This window comes from Serinus canaria, chromosome Z, assembly GCF_022539315.1.
Source record: "Serinus canaria isolate serCan28SL12 chromosome Z, serCan2020, whole genome shotgun sequence".
Classification (NCBI taxonomy): domain Eukaryota; kingdom Metazoa; phylum Chordata; class Aves; order Passeriformes; family Fringillidae; genus Serinus; species Serinus canaria.
The window spans coordinates 23,832,412-23,850,144 of NC_066343.1; the positions used below are offsets into that span (position 1 = coordinate 23,832,412).

Below are 17,733 nucleotides of genomic sequence, written 5' to 3' on the forward strand. Positions count from 1 at the left end.
CCCCAAAAAGTAGAAAGAAATGGAAATAATAATGACAACAATTTAAAAAAAGCCTGCATTTATCTGCATTTTTCTCAAAGTATGTACATCTGTGATTAACAAATCAATAGAGATATATTTATTGAGGGCTGCCTATTTTTGAGGGACCTTGTCCAAACTCTCACCTTTGTTGAACGAAACACATTTTATTGCATTCTTTTAGAACAACATTTCCAGATGAATTACAGTAACACACCTTAAGGACAGTTTGAGGAAATTCAGTTAATTGTTAACTGCAGTCTGTTGCAATGAAAAAAACAAGGAGCATAGTCAGACAAGCATTTTCTTCCTCAGTGTTAAAACTTTTTCAGGCACTAGAACACAGTGAAAGCACCTGTATTTTTGACGAACTGTAAAAGAGCCAGTCACTTTCACAAAACAGCTTTTGGATCCAGCCTTGCCAACAGTTAAAATGCAGGCAGCAGTATGCTGACATCATGTGCATAAGTGTTGGCTGTGTTTATTATCCTCTTCTCTCTGGTGGTCTCAGGATGAATCTCAAAATCACATGAATGTGAAACACAGCTAAGAAGGTCAGTGTTTGATATCAGCTTGATTTCCATTTTTCAGGACATTGACTTCACAAGGGGCAATGGCTGCCCAAACATGCAAAAACTGGCACTTTCTCCCACAAATTAAATAGCTTACAGAGAATCCAGTTTTTATGCAAGAAACAGCATCTTCGATTTGTAAGCAGGGCACTCAGAATGCTTTCATCTTGCTACAATAAATATTACTTACAAAATGTATTACAGATTGTTCTGGGCCTGTCTTTTCAGGTCCAGTATAAAACATCATACTAATATACTTTTTTCCTCATTGAAACCATCACAATTCCTAAGAAAAGGCCAAGAAACTTCCTGGCAGTTGTATTTTTTTCACTAGATGATTACACCATTTTCACACATTTGAAGTAGACAGTAGGCTACTATTTCCTACAAAAATTCACTTCTCAGCAGCAAAACTATAACGGAATGAAGATACATGTGCAATGGTAAAATGAGAGTTGCTTAGGTTGAAGACAGCTCTTTTTACCCTTTCCTTTAGCATTTTCAGCATACTCTGGCTCTGATTGATTACCATTACTGGAGCTGACACTGGCATCAAAACCTTTTGAAGAAATATTTCTGTGGGACTGGAGATCTTGCATCTGCCCTGCAGTATCCTGTGCCTCTGCCGTGCCATGCATTTCACTTGTGATGCTTTGTATCCCTTCTTGATTTGGTGGCAGACTCCCAGAGACAGTGACAGTGGAATGATGGTTACTGTGCTCTGCTACAACAACAGTGGAAGGTGACTGAAGAGTTGGAGCACTATTTTGCACTAAAAACTGCTTTTCCTTCTCTCCGTCAGTTTTAGTCTAGGTGAAAGAACAGATGAAAAACCCTTCTCATTTGAGCAATTACAAGATTGCCATCCATAAAATTATGCAGTGCTTACAATTTGTTAAACATTCGATGTGTAGAGGAAAGCTCTCCCTCTTTATTTAAAAGTCTACAAGTACCTTCCTATCATCCATGTTGAGACCTTTCTATTGAAGACATGAACTTTGTCAACACCCAGAGAGATGTGAAAGCAAACACAGCCTGTTCTGTAGAAGCAGTGGGCCACAGGGTACAGGCATAGCACGACAGTCGTTGGGCAGTTGGGCAGTTTGTGGCCGTTGGGCAGTTGGGCTGATCCTTGGCACAGCGGTTCCAGATGTTCCACCATGCTGCAGGGCAAGGAGGCGGAGAAGGTGGGGCAGCAGGAGCACTGACTCCTGTGGCAGAAGGAAATTCTTCCTTGTAGGCCACTATCTGAGGAACCTAACCTATGCCTAAATATCAGTAAAAAAAAAAAAAAAAAATTGAAGAAAAGGCTCTGAGATAAAATTATATGGATACACACGAGTCCTGTTTGCTCTCCAGAATCAGCAGAGAGAGATCCCAAATTTCACCCCATCAAGTTGGCTTCTAACACTGATGAAATGGATTCTTCTCATTTGTTTTCTATTAAGTCATGCATAACTTTATTTAAAAAAAAAGAAGAAGAAAAGAAAAGTGAAAATCCCAAAATCTTTAGGGAAAAAGTTTGCATTTCTAAAAGGCTGAGAAACTACTTTTCCTGTCATGTACTTATACATCAATCAAAAGGAAGCAGAATGGGGTGTACTTAAGAATGCATCGAGCCAAAATTGGGGGTAACAAGGGCATAAAAGGGAGTGAAAATACCCTTATTTTCTTTTATTCTAATTTTTGATACTTTCCTTTGGTCTGCCTTTATCATTCATCATACCTAAATGCAAAACTAAATTGTATATGTTCATGGTTTTTAGCAGCAAATTACGACATTTGTAAGAGAAATTTTAGGAAAAAAATCAGGAGCCATATAAAATGGAGTTTGGATTTGAATAAAGCAGTCATTTGTGTACTTTTCAATCTGCTAAGTTTCAGCTAAGATTCAATTCTCCATGTGTTGGGACACAGAGGATGAAGGCTTTATCGCACTGACGGGTAAGAGGAAAAGGTGTGTTTTTTCCAGTCAGTACTGAACAGTAGAGTCACAAGTAAAACACACCACCCAAATGAAAATTCAGAGGGATTGTGGATCTCTAGCACAGAAATATATATACTATGTAGTATATATACTATATATACTACAGATAGAGTATATATATAAGGTATATATACTTCATATATATACCTTAACAATTTAACAATAAGATAAATTCTTACAACTAGATAAAACATGGCCAGGTAATAAAAATAAACACTTCCGAGCTTGAGTGTCTGCAAAGTGGGTATTTGGAGTGGCTAACCCACTTGGAGTCACTAACTTTCAAGTCACTGACTTTGCACTAGACTTTTAAAATTCTTTTTCAGTTCAAGGCTTCCATTTTAGACTAGAACGACACAAAACAAACACTACTCCCTAATGCCAAGATATTAACAATAGGCATCTTATGATCTAAGGTTGGGCCTGTTCAATCCAAAACTAAAGAGGTACATTCTCATAGGTTGTGTTGTAGATCCTCCACAGAATTCTTAGAGGGAAAACAAGAAAGAAGGAGAATTTTTCCAGCTGTCAGATTTATACTCTCAAAGGTATCACATTCTCGGGAAGACAAGGGACCTCAAGGAAGTAGCAAGCCTTGGCAAATTCACAGAAAATTCCAGGACTCCTCTGTGTAGCTCATAACATGAAAGAATCAAATTTTTTTTTTTTTTGGCTGTGACCAAGAAAGGAGGAGAGTTAGTTTCATATCCAAATGCTGGAATACTTGATGAGGGCTCAATTTTAAAATTTAGTTTATTTTTAAATAATTTCCCTTCTTTTCTCTCTCCCCACCCGCACATACACTACCCTTCAGAACTTAAAATTTCATTATATGTGTTCATTTTTTATTTCAATGGCTGACTCTAAAGCAAAAAACATGTATATTGGTAAATGTGGGAAATGGATTTGTAGAGAGTTCTCAGGCCCTGACAGAAGGCCCACACAGTGCGCATATGTATACAAACCTTGAGACAAGAAATGCTGATTTAGAAATGCCATGGAATAGGACAGATATTGTTGGGAGAGAAATGGAGCTTGAAAAAGTTTCAAAAGATGGCCTTGCAAATATGCCTAGATACTTTGAAGAAAGAGAACTGTGAAAGATGCATTGTAGTAGGACCCATGAGGGGTAGTTTGAGATTATTTGCTTTAAGGCATCTCCAGCATGGTGTGGCAAAAAGCTGTGATAGGCCAAGAAACGTTCATGGTGTATTGTAATTAGGAAATAGCTGGATTCTGATTGTGATGGTGTGAATAATAACATCTGTATTGTCTCACCCTTCTCATGAGACTGAAAATGGAGTACAAGTTTTTAGAACGCCTCTCATTTGCCCCATCTCTGGGTCAGAAAAAGGTATTGTATAACAGATAACTTTTCAACAAACTGAGAAAGAAATTAGTACCTGGACATGCAGATTTCTGAAGGGAAGAAAGAAAAGTGTTGGCAGGAATAAGCCTAAGTTTTAAATGCCTGAAACACTCAAAAATAATGTTTTGTGATATTGTACGATATGTTACACAGAGTTAAAACAAACCACAACTCATTAGCATCTCGACTTCAATCCCCACGATGCTTAGAAATGTTGCTTGAAGACATTTTGTGTCAAAGACCCAGTTTCTGTAGATCACTGTAGATATAGATCAAAATACTACCAAAAAATCAATGTCAAAACCAGCAATAGTAAGACTTTTCTCCTTGCTTTTCCAGGTGCTCCTGGAAATCACCGGGCCTAGACACAAAGATGTGTATTCAACAGAGGGAGAGAAGCATCATGCTTAGCTCTAATTGTGACTTCTGTTAGCAGATTTTAATAGCAGTTAAAAAATTACATTTGTTCTGCTCTTAGCCAGAGCCATGATGGGAATCTAAGCCTAGATCACAGAAGAAGGTCACATGAGCCTCAGCTTTTCCAGAAGAGGAAAAATACAAAGTGTAGTAAATTTGCATCAGGTTTACAGGGTTTTTTACACATCTACAGACAAGTAATGAAGCTTAAAAGATGACAGCAAAGGAAGATGAACAGATATGCTGAAAACTGAGTGAAGAGGAAGGAAACTTGCAAATTAACTTAAAAACTGCATAGAAGGCTTTTCTACTTTTTGAAGTTGCTTCAAATTTTAAATGTCAAACTCTAGGAGTACTTTCAACATATTTTTATTAATTTTAGAATAAAGACAATTAAAACTGTGTACTCCTGCTTACATTAAGTAAAGCACAGGAAGACATTGGACTAAGAAAAATTGGTTTTAGAAGGCTGAGGCAGTCTTAGGCATAAGAGGAATGGAGAGGTGTGGAAATCAGGCCTGTGGGCACCATTCAAAGAGAATCCAGTCCCTGAGCAGTCTCTCCCTGTGCGTATCGCAGCAGATAGAGTGGAAATGGAGCCACAGCTTGGTGGGAAAAGTGCCGGAGTGGTGATCCATGGGTAGCAGGGGCTGCTCCATCACATTGGTCACTGACAGGTGTGATAGGTTGTGTGAGTGTCCAACACCTGGCAAGAGCAGGCTGGCCCAGATGTGCAAAAAGGCCAAGGAGGGAAAAGAGTGGGAATGGGGCTCTGCAGGAGGCCCTGGTGGCTGCACACACCTGTGGGGAATGAGGCTGGCCCAGAGGGTCCCTGGGGGTCGGGGGTGAAAATGGGGAAAAGAGAAACAGGAAGAAAAGGCCAAATGCCGCTATGAGAATGCCATTACATTCCACAGGGGAGAGAGTGAGAGAAGGGTGGGAACAAAATGCTGATTCCTGTTGATTACCTTAACATATCTCAGCAAGACGCCCAAAAAGGACAGCAAACCTGACTTCTCATGTTGTCATGAGTGTGAGATCATTAGATGGTGTTCATTACGCAGAATAGTCTGAACTTCCTACAAGCATTCAACACATAAGGCAAGCAAAGCTACTGGGCTCAGGATATTCTTTGGGCTTCTGAAAGGGACTGGCCACTTAGCTACAGCACGGCAAGGAAGGGAGTCTTACAACACTCGGCATACTTTAGAGTTTTATTGTCACTCCGGTTGGAACAAAGTATCCCCTCCCTACTTCTGCCTCTGCAGCATTCGGTCCTGCAGGTGGCCTGCTCAGGCTGACAGCTTGCAGCGCCTGCAGGGTCCAGTTCTGCTGCAGCCCAGCTTTTCCTCTCACAGCTTAGTTCTTACGGTGACAATTCTTTCATTTCTACTTGAAAGATACCTCAGAGCTTGCCTAAATTAACAATACTCTCGTCTAAGCTAAATAATCCCCTACTATCTAAGCTAGCTACCTTCTATAGTCCTACAAAGTTGCTAACTACATGTCCTAAAGTTTGAAAATTTTATCTAAACTGAACAATTTTTATTTTTGAAAAAAATCCAACAGAGCTTTACATTGAACCTAAATGACACCTAAACTAACCTAACCTAACCTAACCTAACCTAACCTAACCTAACCTAACCTAACCTACCACCTAAACTAGGAAATTCCTATCTGCAGCCCAACTCCTCTTAAAACTGAGGGGAGGGCTGAAACTCTGCCTGGTGATGACACATGCCCTTCTCCCTCCTCTCAGCTGGCGGCGCGCACAAGGGCCTCCTCAGGCGCAGGCGTCTCCTCCCCAGTCTTCCTGCACTTGCTTGGCTGAGGTGATCAGAGCAGCCAGGCTGGAGGCAGGATCGCCTGAGGTCACAAAGGGATGCTGCCCAGAGGAAAGAGAAAACAAAGAAAGGAAGCCTTACTTTCCAAGATCACATCCTCACGGGCTCAAGCAGGACTCCTTGGCTACCAGAAAGACACACCAAGAGCAAGCACCGAGGGCAGCATGTGCTCCTGCGCCTTCCTGTCCTGGCACCCGTCTCAGCCCCGAGGCCCACACTCCTCCTCATTCCTTCATGCAGGCATTCTCAGCTGACAGGGCTTTTGGGCCCTTTGCTTTTTCTTACCTGCAGGAGTTCCTGGGCAGACCAGCGCCTGTCCTCGTCTGCCTGCAGGCAGCAGCGGAGAAAGTCGCGCAGGAGAGCCGAGTGGTGCTTGGGGTTCTGCAGTTTTGGGGGCCCGTTCCTTTCTATCAGTTCAAAAACCTACAGCACACGGATGCAAGAGGACACTCGAGCTGCTCCTTTGCTAGCCACATCAGCTCTGTCCACACAGAGCCCTCTTTCTAAGCTGCACCTTACCCTGAGACGGGCTTCCCGCTGGTAAGGAGCTTCCCCTTCCACCATTTCCAGCCCCATGATCCCCAGGGACCAGATGTCCACTTTGGGGCCGTAGGCTTCTCCTCTCACTACCTCCGGTGCCATCCAGCTGGGAGTGCCGACGCTGGAGCTGCGCTTGCTGCGCTCAGGGCTGAGCTGAGCGCAAAGGCCAAAGTCAGCTGAGGAGAACAACAAAGCCTGTCAAAGCCAGCTACCACTGGCAAAGCAGCCAAAAGGATTGCCCACTCCAAGCCTGGCCAGGCCATGCTGAGTCTAGCTGAAAAAGCAGCCGAGCTCTCCTTCCACGGGGCTGGGGCCAGGGAAAGAAGGCATTGGCCACTTCAAAAACACCCCGACCATTCACGCGCTGGCTGAGCGTCGCTCCTGGCCGAGCGGCACTCACCAAAAGGCAGCCCCAGAGCACAGGCTGCAAAGGCCGCACCCGAGCAGGGATACCCACCCAGCTTGACGGATCCATCCATGCCCACAAGAACATTGCCGCTTTTGATGTCTCTGTGGATGACTTGGCGGCAATGAAGGAAATGCAGTCCTTGCAGGCACTGAGAGAGAAAAAGGAGGCAGAGAAAGTTAACGTGCAGGATCTGATTTCATCCCGCCAGAAAGGAAAGAGCTCGACGCGATGGACAGCTTCCTCATGGGAACCGGGAGCCAGGGCACAGCATCATGGTGCTGTCACAAAGAAGAGCTTGCTGCTTCAACACTCTTGGAAGTTTTATCTAGGTTTCCAAGCCAAGGCATCAGGGCTTCCAAAAGTTCCACCGGCCTTCGGTACCAAGCGCGTCACCTTTGGCTGGGAGGCGGCAAGGCAAAGCTTTTTGGGGAAGCCTAGTGGCAGCAGAGGAGGAAGCGGCACCTTAGACTTGTTCCCAAATCCATGGCCATCCGGGCTGCAATGCTGTCCTTGAAGCTGAGGACAGCTCTTTGCACTTAGCTTGAAATTATGCCACCTGCATGCTGCCTTCCAGTGGCAAGGAATGTAGGACAGAGAGGCTCCAAGCAAACATTCCGAGGCCAAGCTGAGCAGAGGAAACAAATGAAACCAAGCGAGTGAGCGAGCACCAGTGCCACAGGACAGACAGCATGGAAGAGTGCAGGACCAGAGACTAAGGAGTGCGGGGACACAGGCAGGCAGTTCCCTTCCCGTGCTCTTTCTTCTCCTCTGTCTTGTGACAGCAGCAAAAGAATGCTGAGAGCAAGAAATCTCTGCTGTCCTTAACCTCCAGCTGACAAGCAGCATCCTGGGCAGGCCCGGGGAAGCACAAGCGGGATGCCTCACCTCCCGACAGACAGCACCTATCTGTCCTTCCTCCAGGTACACTGCCCGGAGCACATCAAACAAGGTGCCGCCGTCCATGAACTCCATGGCCAGCCAGAGCTCCGCATCCACCAGGTAGCTGGAAGAAGAAAACCACGGCATGGACAGAGAGCAATGGCCACTGCTCAGTCACCCGAGGGCCTGAGCCAGCCTTTTGCAACTGCTCTACAAGCTACGTGTGCCGCAAGAGATTCTTGAACAGCAGGACAACCTCCTCCCACCCTCTGGAGACGAGCAGAGAAATCATCATCAGCTCCGTTCTCTGCCGCTGACCAAAGGGCATTGTCTCTCCTGGCTTGCACTAGCTCATTGCCATGACAATAATGCCAACCTGTCAAAGTAGGTGACAATATTGGGATGCCTGTTGTCCCTCACGGCCAGGATTTCAATGGCAGCCAGCTCCTCGGACATCTCCTCCCCAAGCGACATGATCTTGATGGCCACCTAAAATGACATGGGCGACGGTTACCTTGAGAAGACGCAGCCTGCTCCAGATCACAAGGAGCACAGAGCGAGTGCTTGTGCGATGGGGCAGCCAGCTGTGCCAAAGTGCCATGTTACTAGACAGCAGAGCTTAGCAGAAGCACCAAAGCCCATCCCAAGTGCATTCTGCACCCTGAGCCTAGACGGTACTTCAGAGGAACAGCCTCTGCTGCAGACATGGAGCGGCCACCCAAAGCTGCAGGCAGAGCTCACAGCAGCGGGCAAAGCGCTCCAGAGCTGCAAAATGCCATGGGGCTGTTAGCACTTTACCTGTTGTCCGTTGCTGGTGTCAAGGGCTTTATAAACAGCTCCAAACCCCCTAGAGAGAAAACAGCAGCAGAAACAGCTTTTTTTAGCCCTGGCACTGAAAGCAAGCCTAGGCCAGGGATCTCCCCAGGCTGCCTGGACGCCTTAGAAAATGCCCGGCTGCGGCCTCTCTTTTTCAGCACGTCAGCCCGTGAGCCCTCTGCCAATGCAGGGCAGGGTGTCCGAGGGAACACTAAGGTCCAGCATGAAGACCAAGGGCCGCTGGAAATCTCCAAGGCACACGCCCAGTTCAGTCACTTCCAAACCTAAGAGGAACTCTCTTCTCGCGTGGGTGTGCATGCAGGTGTGCGTAAAGAAATTGAGAAAAATTCTAGCCAGAACACTGTCTTTGAGAATCTGACATTTCTTGGATGGCAAGGTGCTCTTTCAGCTGCACTGGCAGGGGGTGCTCCAGCTCCCGCTCCTCAGTGCTGCAAGCGAGACATTGCCAGCGTCAACTTGTCTTTGATGAGGCCTTTGGATTGTTCTGACTGAGCAGTGCTGGCAGGGAACAGGAGGTAAAGCCAGAGTCTGACCATGACAGGAGCTTGCCAGACTTCACGCTTGATATTGCACCAGCCAAAGACCTGGCCCGCGGTTTTGTGAAATGAGTTGACGTCACACACTTACCCTCGTCCGAGTTCTTCAAAGGCCGTGTATTTGCTCATTGGCTGGCCCACACTCACAATGCTCCCTGAAAGACAAAAGCAGTGCAGGGCGCTCACTTGCATGCAGAGACGCCTCTCCCCAGACCATCCCAAACTCAGGGCCACTGCCAGCAGCTCTGGGACCCTTGGCTTCCAGCTGCTGAGACCAGCAAGTGGGAGGGCCATCTTCTCCACCTTCCATCAGGTGGCCTTCCCTAGGAGGACTTCATTTCTTTCAAGCACAGCTTGATAAGCCAAAATGATGAGCCCTTAAGAGCGGGGCCCTAACAGGTAAGCAAGAGCCTTTGCAGCCTCTGCACACACACCCCCCATCACTGGCAGGGCCACCTGGAAGCACAAAGTGTCTGAGCCGCAGGAGGAGTGAGAACGAGAGCCAGAAAACAGCTGGGGCCAGAGAGCTCCCTGGGGTCCACGCACTTGCTAGGTGCCAGCCTTCTGCTCCAGCAGAAAAAAATCTCTGCTTTTCTCTTGGGCACAGAAGGCAGCCCAGGCAGAGCCAAGCCAGGCCCAGCCGCCCTCACAGGCAGCAGGAGCTCCCTGAGCGCTCCCGCGCTGCCTCCAAGCACAACAACAGGTTCTGCAGAGGGGCCGAAGGGCCTCTGAGACTGGGGGGAACTTCTGGCGCGGCCTGCACCGAGACACGCACACCGCGCACGGCGCTGGCAGACAAGAAATACACCGGACGTACTCAGTGTCTTCGGGCCCTGCTCCTCTCTCGTCTCGGGCTGCTGGGCTGTGCCGCTGGATGAAGTGCCAGCAGCCGGAGGTGAGCTGGCTGCTGCAGGCCATGCCGCTCCGGCGGCACCAGGCTGAATTGCAGAGCGGGTGTTGAGCTGGGACAAGAAAGGATTGCCCGTCAGAAGGGTGGCTGGCACAGAGGCCCCGTGGAGCGCAGGGCACAAGCAAGGCCTTCGGAAGATGTCGTCAGCCCCTGGGCCCTTTCCCGTGTCCCCTTCTCCAAGTCAATGGGAAAAGCACAAAGGCTATTTTGATCCAGCCCCTCATGTCCACCTCCCTCCATTTTTTCAGCTTTCCTGCAAGACACTGGCAACAAGGTAGTGATGGGGCTGTGAAGATCCAGAAAGAGACCGGATCACAGGCCCAGAGCCTTGCTGCTTTCCTCCTCCTGTGTTTACCCGGGCAATGAAATTGCCCCGGAGTTGGCATGCAACTGTCTGCTCAGAAGGCCGGAGCATGTCCCTTCTCTGATCTGTTTCACGGATTTGCCCTCTCTATGTCAGGCTTTAGGGAGCGGCCCTTCGGAGCCGCCTTCCAGCCCTGGCCAGGCCCACCTGCCCTTTACAATGCAGAGCTGAGAAGGATTCTCCTCTCCAAACTCCGCTCTGACCGCGTGGAAGCCCTGCACAGCCTACATTGTGCCTGCAGCTAATTAGTCCATGGAGAGGGCAGGTCCCTTCCAGGGGCCGCTGGCTCCCAAATACCCCGCAAGGCTGTCAGCTGCGTCTTTGGGCCGCTCTGCCTGCTGACCACGGGCAGGCTGCACTTGACAATGGGCACAAGGGGCCGACTCATACCCTGGGAATAATGGAATGCTGCATCTTGTCTGATGCCAAGAGACATTCTCGGGCCCTCTCAGCATCCCAGCAAATTGATGCTTGAAGGTGAAAGCTCAGAAGCCGTTGGCCAGGCCTCCCTGGCTTGCCTGTAGCAGCACTACGTCACGGCAGGCACGCAGCCCCCAGCATCTTCAGCCGCCGGCAACGAGGGCTGCTCCATCCAAAGCTTGAAGCTTGGCCCTGCAGCAAAGGCAGCGCCAAGCTCAGCTGCCACTTACTGGCTCTGCACGTTCCGGCTGTGGAGGGACAGCAGCTGGAGGCTTGATGTTCCTTTGCTCCTCTTCAGCCTCTTCCTCAGTAACAGAGGGAGCCAGAGGAGTCGCTGACCCTGCTGTTGAGCCCTGCAGACGGACACAAGTGAGAGAGACGGGCAAGAGCCAGTCCCTGAGGAGCTGCTTTCTGTTGAGCTGGGAAAGGACCCAGAAGAAGGGCAAACCATCCACTTTGATGCAAGCGGGACTCTGAGTCATGAAAAGCCCAGGAAGATGGCTGAATCAGGTGCTACTCCCTCTTGCTGTGCATTTGAGCTTCCCTGCAGCCTAGAAGCAGCAAGATACGTTGGAGCTGGCTCACTTGCCTTTCATCTCTTGAAAGGCTCTTTCCTGGGAAAATCAGCAAACAGCCAGTGCTCCCTTTGCTACTGCTGATGCCAGCAGGCACTTGGCCTTTCTTTCAGCCTCCCACGTTGGTACTCCACTGCACTCTCCTGCCAAAGGCCAAGCTGGCAGAATTGCCGCACAATTCTCACACACCAGCAGGGTCCCAGCTTCCTTTGACACTCACCAGAGGACAGGCTCGTCTCCAGCCGCGTGCCAGGTGACCTGCAGCCAGCGAGGGAAAAGGAACCAGAGGCCCTTAGAAAAGTGCCTGTGCTGGCGACTGCCACAGCACAAGTCCGTCCCAAGAGAGAGCATTTCCCTTTCCCAGCATTCCTCCAGGAGCAACAGCTCTTTCCCAGAGCAAGCAAGAGAACAACAAGGACGCTCGGGTAGGCTCTGTCTGCATTTGGGCCTCTCTTGCCAGGAGAGAAATAGAAACACGGCCATGGAAATGCCCCTTGTTCTTGAACAGTCTCAGCTTCCCTTGTGCCCAGCAGCTCAAGCAGCATTTTCCTCCTCTCTTTCCTGCATTTTACCTAGAGATTCTTTCAAATGGCATGCACTAATTCCCATCAACTGGCTGAAGAGGACAGCCCAGGAAAGCTTCCACAAAGGGGCCCCTTCGCTCTGGCAGCTCTCTGCTGAAGCAGCCCAGCAACTGCTCCCGGCTTCAGCAGCAAAGCCGAACCGCATTGGATTTTTTGCTGCATGTCCAAGGGAATCGCAAACTTGGCACACCAGAAAAGGCTCGAGTCACACAGCCAAGGCCTCTAAGTGGCAGAATTTGGGGCAAACACTGCTTTCCTTCACTCCTGGAGAAAACCCCAGAGTTGGTAGAAGTGCTTTTGAGGATCTCTCCTCAGAGTCTGCAATTTGCAGCTCGTCTTGCTTGAAGCAGCAAGCCGAGGAAATGACAGACTCCACTGCCACGCACTCTCCCCGCGCGGGAGCGCAACCGCTGCAGGTTACGCTGCAAATCCTCTGCGCCTGCCGCCCAGTACAGATAGCCCCTTTCCAGCTGATGCTGCTGGCAGGAGCTTGACCAAAGGGGTGGCATCTTCACGGCCATTTTGTTCCCAAATCAACTGGCTGCGGCATAAAGAGCAGAGCCAAGCAAAAGGCAGGTGATGCCAGCCCTGGGATGAACCTTTACTTACGAGTCAGCTGGGTCACGTAGTAGGCAGAATAGGCAAGAGTAAAGACGGTGCAAACCGCGGCACAGACTTGCCCGATCATTTTGGCAGCACTGTGCGGGATTGCACGCTGAATGCCACCCAAGGGAAAAGCAAGGCTCCTCTCGGGGTGCAGGCCGTCTGCTGAGAACTCCTTGATCACAAGGATCCTCCTGCAGGGAGCGAGCGCAAGAGCTGCTCTGGACAACCAGGCCTTGCGCGCACCGGGACAACGCTGTGCTGACGGCACTGTGAGGTGGCACCGCTCCCTTGACCTCACAATGGCAGCTGCCCTGGCTTTGTTGTGCCCAGCCAGCCAACCCCTCTGCAGAGCTGATGCAAAAGAAAGGCCTGGCAAGTTCTCCTCAGTCCTAAAGCAGCAGAAAATGACCTCACGCTCCATAAGGCACTGCTCCAGGCATCCCAGGGGAGGCCAGAACAATGAGCCAGCCCTCCTAGCATCCAAGAAATCCAAGCAAACATGACTTTTGGTCCCCAAAGCTTTGACGAAAAGCAAGTGTGCTTCTTCTAGGTGGCATCTTAGTTGCTTCTGAAAGGCCTCCCTTCTTCAATGACATTTAGGGGGGCAAAAGAAGCCAAGAGAATAAATGTCAGGGAGCATTGTAGGCTGCGGTGGCTTCTTGAGCACGTGGGTGCATGCTGACCTTTGCTCTGACTCGCTTTGGAGGCTGGCCTCCCTCTGTTGTGGCAGGGAGACGCTGGCGGAGCTTTTGACGCAAAGCTCCTCGCGTCCTGCTTGCTGTTTCTCTGGCAGCTGAAACTCTCAGAACATCCAGAAGAGCTGTGCTGTGGTTCTTGCCACACCTGTGTTGTGTTGGAGCTCTGGCAGCAGCTTGCGGCCCACGGCTCTGCAATGGCCTGCAAATGTCGAGCCCAAAGGAGGCCCCTTTGGAACAGTCCAAAGCCGCAGGGTGACGGATGTTTGCCCGAGCTCCATGCTCCCTGTGAGATTCCTTGCAGAGATTTGGGCAGCCACATGCCAGTACAAATGAGCTGCAGTCATTCCCTTCCCTGTCAAAATCTTGAGGCAGACCCAGAAGGCATCTTGAAAGTGGAAGAAAATACTGGGTGAGAGGAGGAAAAAAGTGCACGCAGCTGCTCTGCAAATCAACTCTGTTCACCCGTGGAATCACCCTCCATGGCTAAGCTTCCTTTCCTGGGGACTCAGCACAGACGTGTCCTCTGATAACAGACAGCACAGTGCCTTGAGCGGAGCTTTACCCTGGGCTCTTCCCGCTTGGAATGCTGAGGGTGGCATTTGAAAATCAATGCAATAGCTGAACGGCCAAGAACTACCTTGGAATTCGCTTGCTGAAACACTGCAGTTGTTGCCCAGAAGAGTTCCCTTCATTTGAAAGCATCTCATTTTCCCTGTTTCCAAGTCAGCTGACCTTACCCAGCCAATTGGAGGGCTTAGAGCAGGAAGCATGATGCCTCAGCCTAGAAAGCCGGCCGTTGGCTTTGAGAGCCCCTTGAGCAGAGCGCTTTGGTGCCCCAAAGGTTTAGGAGAGGGCGCTGTTAGGAAGATGTGCCATTTCAGCCCTCCTTTGCTTTTCAATACCAAGTGATTGCCAGCAAGGGGTGACAAGCAGGGCCTGGCCCCTCCTCCTGCCCCGCTGTGAGCTGCGGCTGGCACTGAGGGACAGCAGGGCACACACGGGAATACCATCTCTGCCAGGCAGCAGGGGTGCTGTGGGGCAGCTGACAGGGGGTGTGTGGAGCAGGGGCAGGGACCCTCTGTGAACAGGGAGAGCCTTGGGCGCTCACAAGCAAAGCCATGAACGGGACAGCCCGCCCGGAGTGCACGGCTTCCAAAGCACCGGGCAGCTTAGGCACAGCGTGACACGGGCGGGAACATTCCAGGCCTCTGCAGCCTTTCGAGTTTGTATTGCCAGTCCTGCTGAAGCCAAGGGCTGGAAGAGAGAATCTTCTGCTTACTTCCCCATCCACACCATCTCCATCCTTCTGTCCTCCAGGTGGCCAGTTCAGGCTGACAGCTCACAGCACATCTGCTGAAACCCAGCTTCTTTTTTTGGTAGCTTCATTCTTCTTATGACCATCCATTCCTTTCTCCTTCCAGGAGAATTCTGAGAGTCCCCACATCAGGAATACTCCTCTTTTATCCAAGCAGTGCATCATGAAGGAAGCTTTCTAAGCTCCATAGTCCTAACTAAAAAAAGCCTTGCCAAGAAAAGCTCAAAAAATTACATTTCCTATCTATGGCTCAGGTCCTCTTAAAACTCAGAGCATGGCTGAAGCTCTCCCTAAAGATGACCCTTTCCCTTTTTCCCTCCTTGTGCTGGTGTTCACCGGGGTCCCAAGATGAGGGAAGAGAGAGAATGTTGACTCCATGTTTCAGAAGGCTGATTTATTCTTTTATGACACATCTTCTATAAAAATGATATAGTAGAAGTATACTAAAAGAATAGAAGCAAGGATTTCATCAGAAGGCTTGCAAGGAAAGGGAAAGAATGGAATGATAATAGAATCTTGTGACTGACCAGACAGCCCGAGACAGCTGGACTGCCATTAACTGGGAATAATTAGAAACAAGCTCATGAGACCAATCAAAGATGCCACCTGTTGCATTCCACAGCAGCAGACCATTATTGTTTACATTTTCTTCTTGAGACCTCTCAGCCTCCTGACAAAGGGATTTTTCAGAAAATGTCATGTCTACACCTCCACTCAGCTGGCAGGGCACAAGGGCCTCCCCAGGCGCAGGCATCTCCTCTCCGCTCTTCCTGTACTTGCTTTCCCCAGTTCAGGCAAGCAAAGCTGCTTGGCTCAGGATGTTCTTTGGGCTTCTGTTCTTTGGGCCACTTAGCTACAGCACGGCAAGGAAGGGAGTCTTACAACACTCGGCATACTTTAGAGTTTTATTGTCACTCCGGTTGGAACAAAGTATCCCCTCCCTACTTCTGCCTCTGCAGCATTCGGTCCTGCAGGTGGCCTGCTCAGGCTGACAGCTTGCAGCGCCTGCAGGGTCCAGTTCTGCTGCAGCCCAGCTTTTCCTCTCACAGCTTAGTTCTTACGGTGACAATTCTTTCATTTCTACTTGAAAGATACCTCAGAGCTTGCCTAAATTAACAATACTCTCGTCTAAGCTAAATAATCCCCTACTATCTAAGCTAGCTACCTTCTATAGTCCTACAAAGTTGCTACCTACATGTCCTAAAGTTTGAAAATTTTATCTAAACTGAACAATTTTTATTTTTGAAAAAAATCCAACAGAGCTTTACATTGAACCTAAATGACACCTAAACTAACCTAACCTAACCTAACCTAACCTAACCTAACCTAACCTAACCTAACCTAACCTAACCTACCACCTAAACTAGGAAATTCCTATCTGCAGCCCAACTCCTCTTAAAACTGAGGGGAGGGCTGAAACTCTGCCTGGTGATGACACATGCCCTTCTCCCTCCTCTCAGCTGGCGGCGCGCACAAGGGCCTCCTCAGGCGCAGGCGTCTCCTCCCCAGTCTTCCTGCACTTGCTTGGCTGAGGTGATCAGAGCAGCCAGGCTGGAGGCAGGATCGCCTGAGGTCACAAAGGGATGCTGCCCAGAGGAAAGAGAAAACAAAGAAAGGAAGCCTTACTTTCCAAGATCACATCCTCACGGGCTCAAGCAGGACTCCTTGGCTACCAGAAAGACACACCAAGAGCAAGCACCGAGGGCAGCATGTGCTCCTGCGCCTTCCTGTCCTGGCACCCGTCTCAGCCCCGAGGCCCACACTCCTCCTCATTCCTTCATGAAGGCATTCTCAGCTGACAGGGCTTTTGGGCCCTTTGCTTTTTCTTACCTGCAGGAGTTCCTGGGCAGACCAGCGCCTGTCCTCGTCTGCCTGCAGGCAGCAGCGGAGAAAGTCGCGCAGGAGAGCCGAGTGGTGCTTGGGGTTCTGCAGTTTTGGGGGCCCGTTCCTTTCTATCAGTTCAAAAACCTACAGCACACGGATGCAAGAGGACACTCGAGCTGCTCCTTTGCTAGCCACATCAGCTCTGTCCACACAGAGCCCTCTTTCTAAGCTGCACCTTACCCTGAGACGGGCTTCCCGCTGGTAAGGAGCTTCCCCTTCCACCATTTCCAGCCCCATGATCCCCAGGGACCAGATGTCCACTTTGGGGCCGTAGGCTTCTCCTCTCACTACCTCCGGTGCCATCCAGCTGGGAGTGCCGACGCTGGAGCTGCGCTTGCTGCGCTCAGGGCTGAGCTGAGCGCAAAGGCCAAAGTCAGCTGAGGAGAACAACAAAGCCTGTCAAAGCCAGCTACCACTGGCAAAGCAGCCAAAAGGATTGCCCACTCCAAGCCTGGCCAGGCCATGCTGAGTCTAGCTGAAAAAGCAGCCGAGCTCTCCTTCCACGGGGCTGGGGCCAGGGAAAGAAGGCATTGGCCACTTCAAAAACACCCCGACCATTCACGCGCTGGCTAAGCGTCGCTCCTGGCCGAGCGGCACTCACCAAAAGGCAGCCCCAGAGCACCGGCTGCAAAGGCCGCACCCGAGCAGGGATACCCACCCAGCTTGACGGATCCATCCATGCCCACAAGAACATTGCCGCTTTTGATGTCTCTGTGGATGACTTGGCGGCAATGAAGGAAATGCAGTCCTTGCAGGCACTGAGAGAGAAAAAGGAGGCAGAGAAAGTTAACGTGCAGGATCTGATTTCATCCCGCCAGAAAGGAAAGAGCTCGACGCGATGGACAGCTTCCTCATGGGAACCGGGAGCCAGGGCACAGCATCATGGTGCTGTCACAAAGAAGAGCTTGCTGCTTCAACACTCTTGGAAGTTTTATCTAGGTTTCCAAGCCAAGGCATCAGGGCTTCCAA

At 49.8% G+C, this 17,733-nt stretch overlaps 2 protein-coding genes across 2 annotated transcripts in view; both read right to left on the reverse strand.

Moving 5' to 3' along the window:
• Window positions 1-5,989: 5,989 nt before the first annotated feature.
• LOC115485137 (serine/threonine-protein kinase PAK 3-like) lies at window positions 5,990-12,949 on the reverse strand. The gene is made up of 12 exons (XM_030237460.2): window positions 12,871-12,949; window positions 11,898-11,935; window positions 11,333-11,455; window positions 10,226-10,370; window positions 9,500-9,563; window positions 8,834-8,882; window positions 8,412-8,524; window positions 8,042-8,159; window positions 7,205-7,304; window positions 6,727-6,923; window positions 6,493-6,630; window positions 5,990-6,248 (listed from the first exon to the last, which is right to left on the reverse strand). Exons 1-12 carry the CDS (start codon window positions 12,947-12,949, stop codon window positions 6,147-6,149), a joined length of 1,266 nt encoding a protein of 421 aa, XP_030093320.2. The 3' UTR covers window positions 5,990-6,146.
• Window positions 12,950-16,364: 3,415 nt separating this feature from the next.
• LOC115485380 (serine/threonine-protein kinase PAK 3-like) overlaps window positions 16,365-17,733 on the reverse strand; it is a 13,497-nt gene continuing 12,128 nt past the window's right edge. The window contains exons 2-5 of the mRNA XM_050987355.1: window positions 17,423-17,522; window positions 16,945-17,141; window positions 16,711-16,848; window positions 16,365-16,466 (exon numbers count right to left, since the gene is read on the reverse strand). Of these exons, the coding sequence (XP_050843312.1) occupies window positions 16,365-16,466; window positions 16,711-16,848; window positions 16,945-17,141; window positions 17,423-17,522 (537 nt within the window). The remainder of the gene's footprint in view (window positions 16,467-16,710; window positions 16,849-16,944; window positions 17,142-17,422; window positions 17,523-17,733) is intronic.

Bases quoted from the DNA above. Each gene is read 5' to 3' on its own strand.
- LOC115485137 (XM_030237460.2), bottom strand. From the start codon at position 12,949: ATGATCGGGCAAGTCTGTGCCGCGGTTTGCACCGTCTTTACTCTTGCC. The intron at 11,456-11,897 runs GTGAGTGTCAAA...GTCCGTCTGCAG, and splicing joins GGAGACGAGCCTGTCCTCTG to GGCTCAACAGCAGGGTCAGC. The intron at 6,249-6,492 runs GTAAGAAAAAGC...TCCTCTGGGCAG, and splicing joins CTGCCCAGGAACTCCTGCAG to CATCCCTTTGTGACCTCAGG.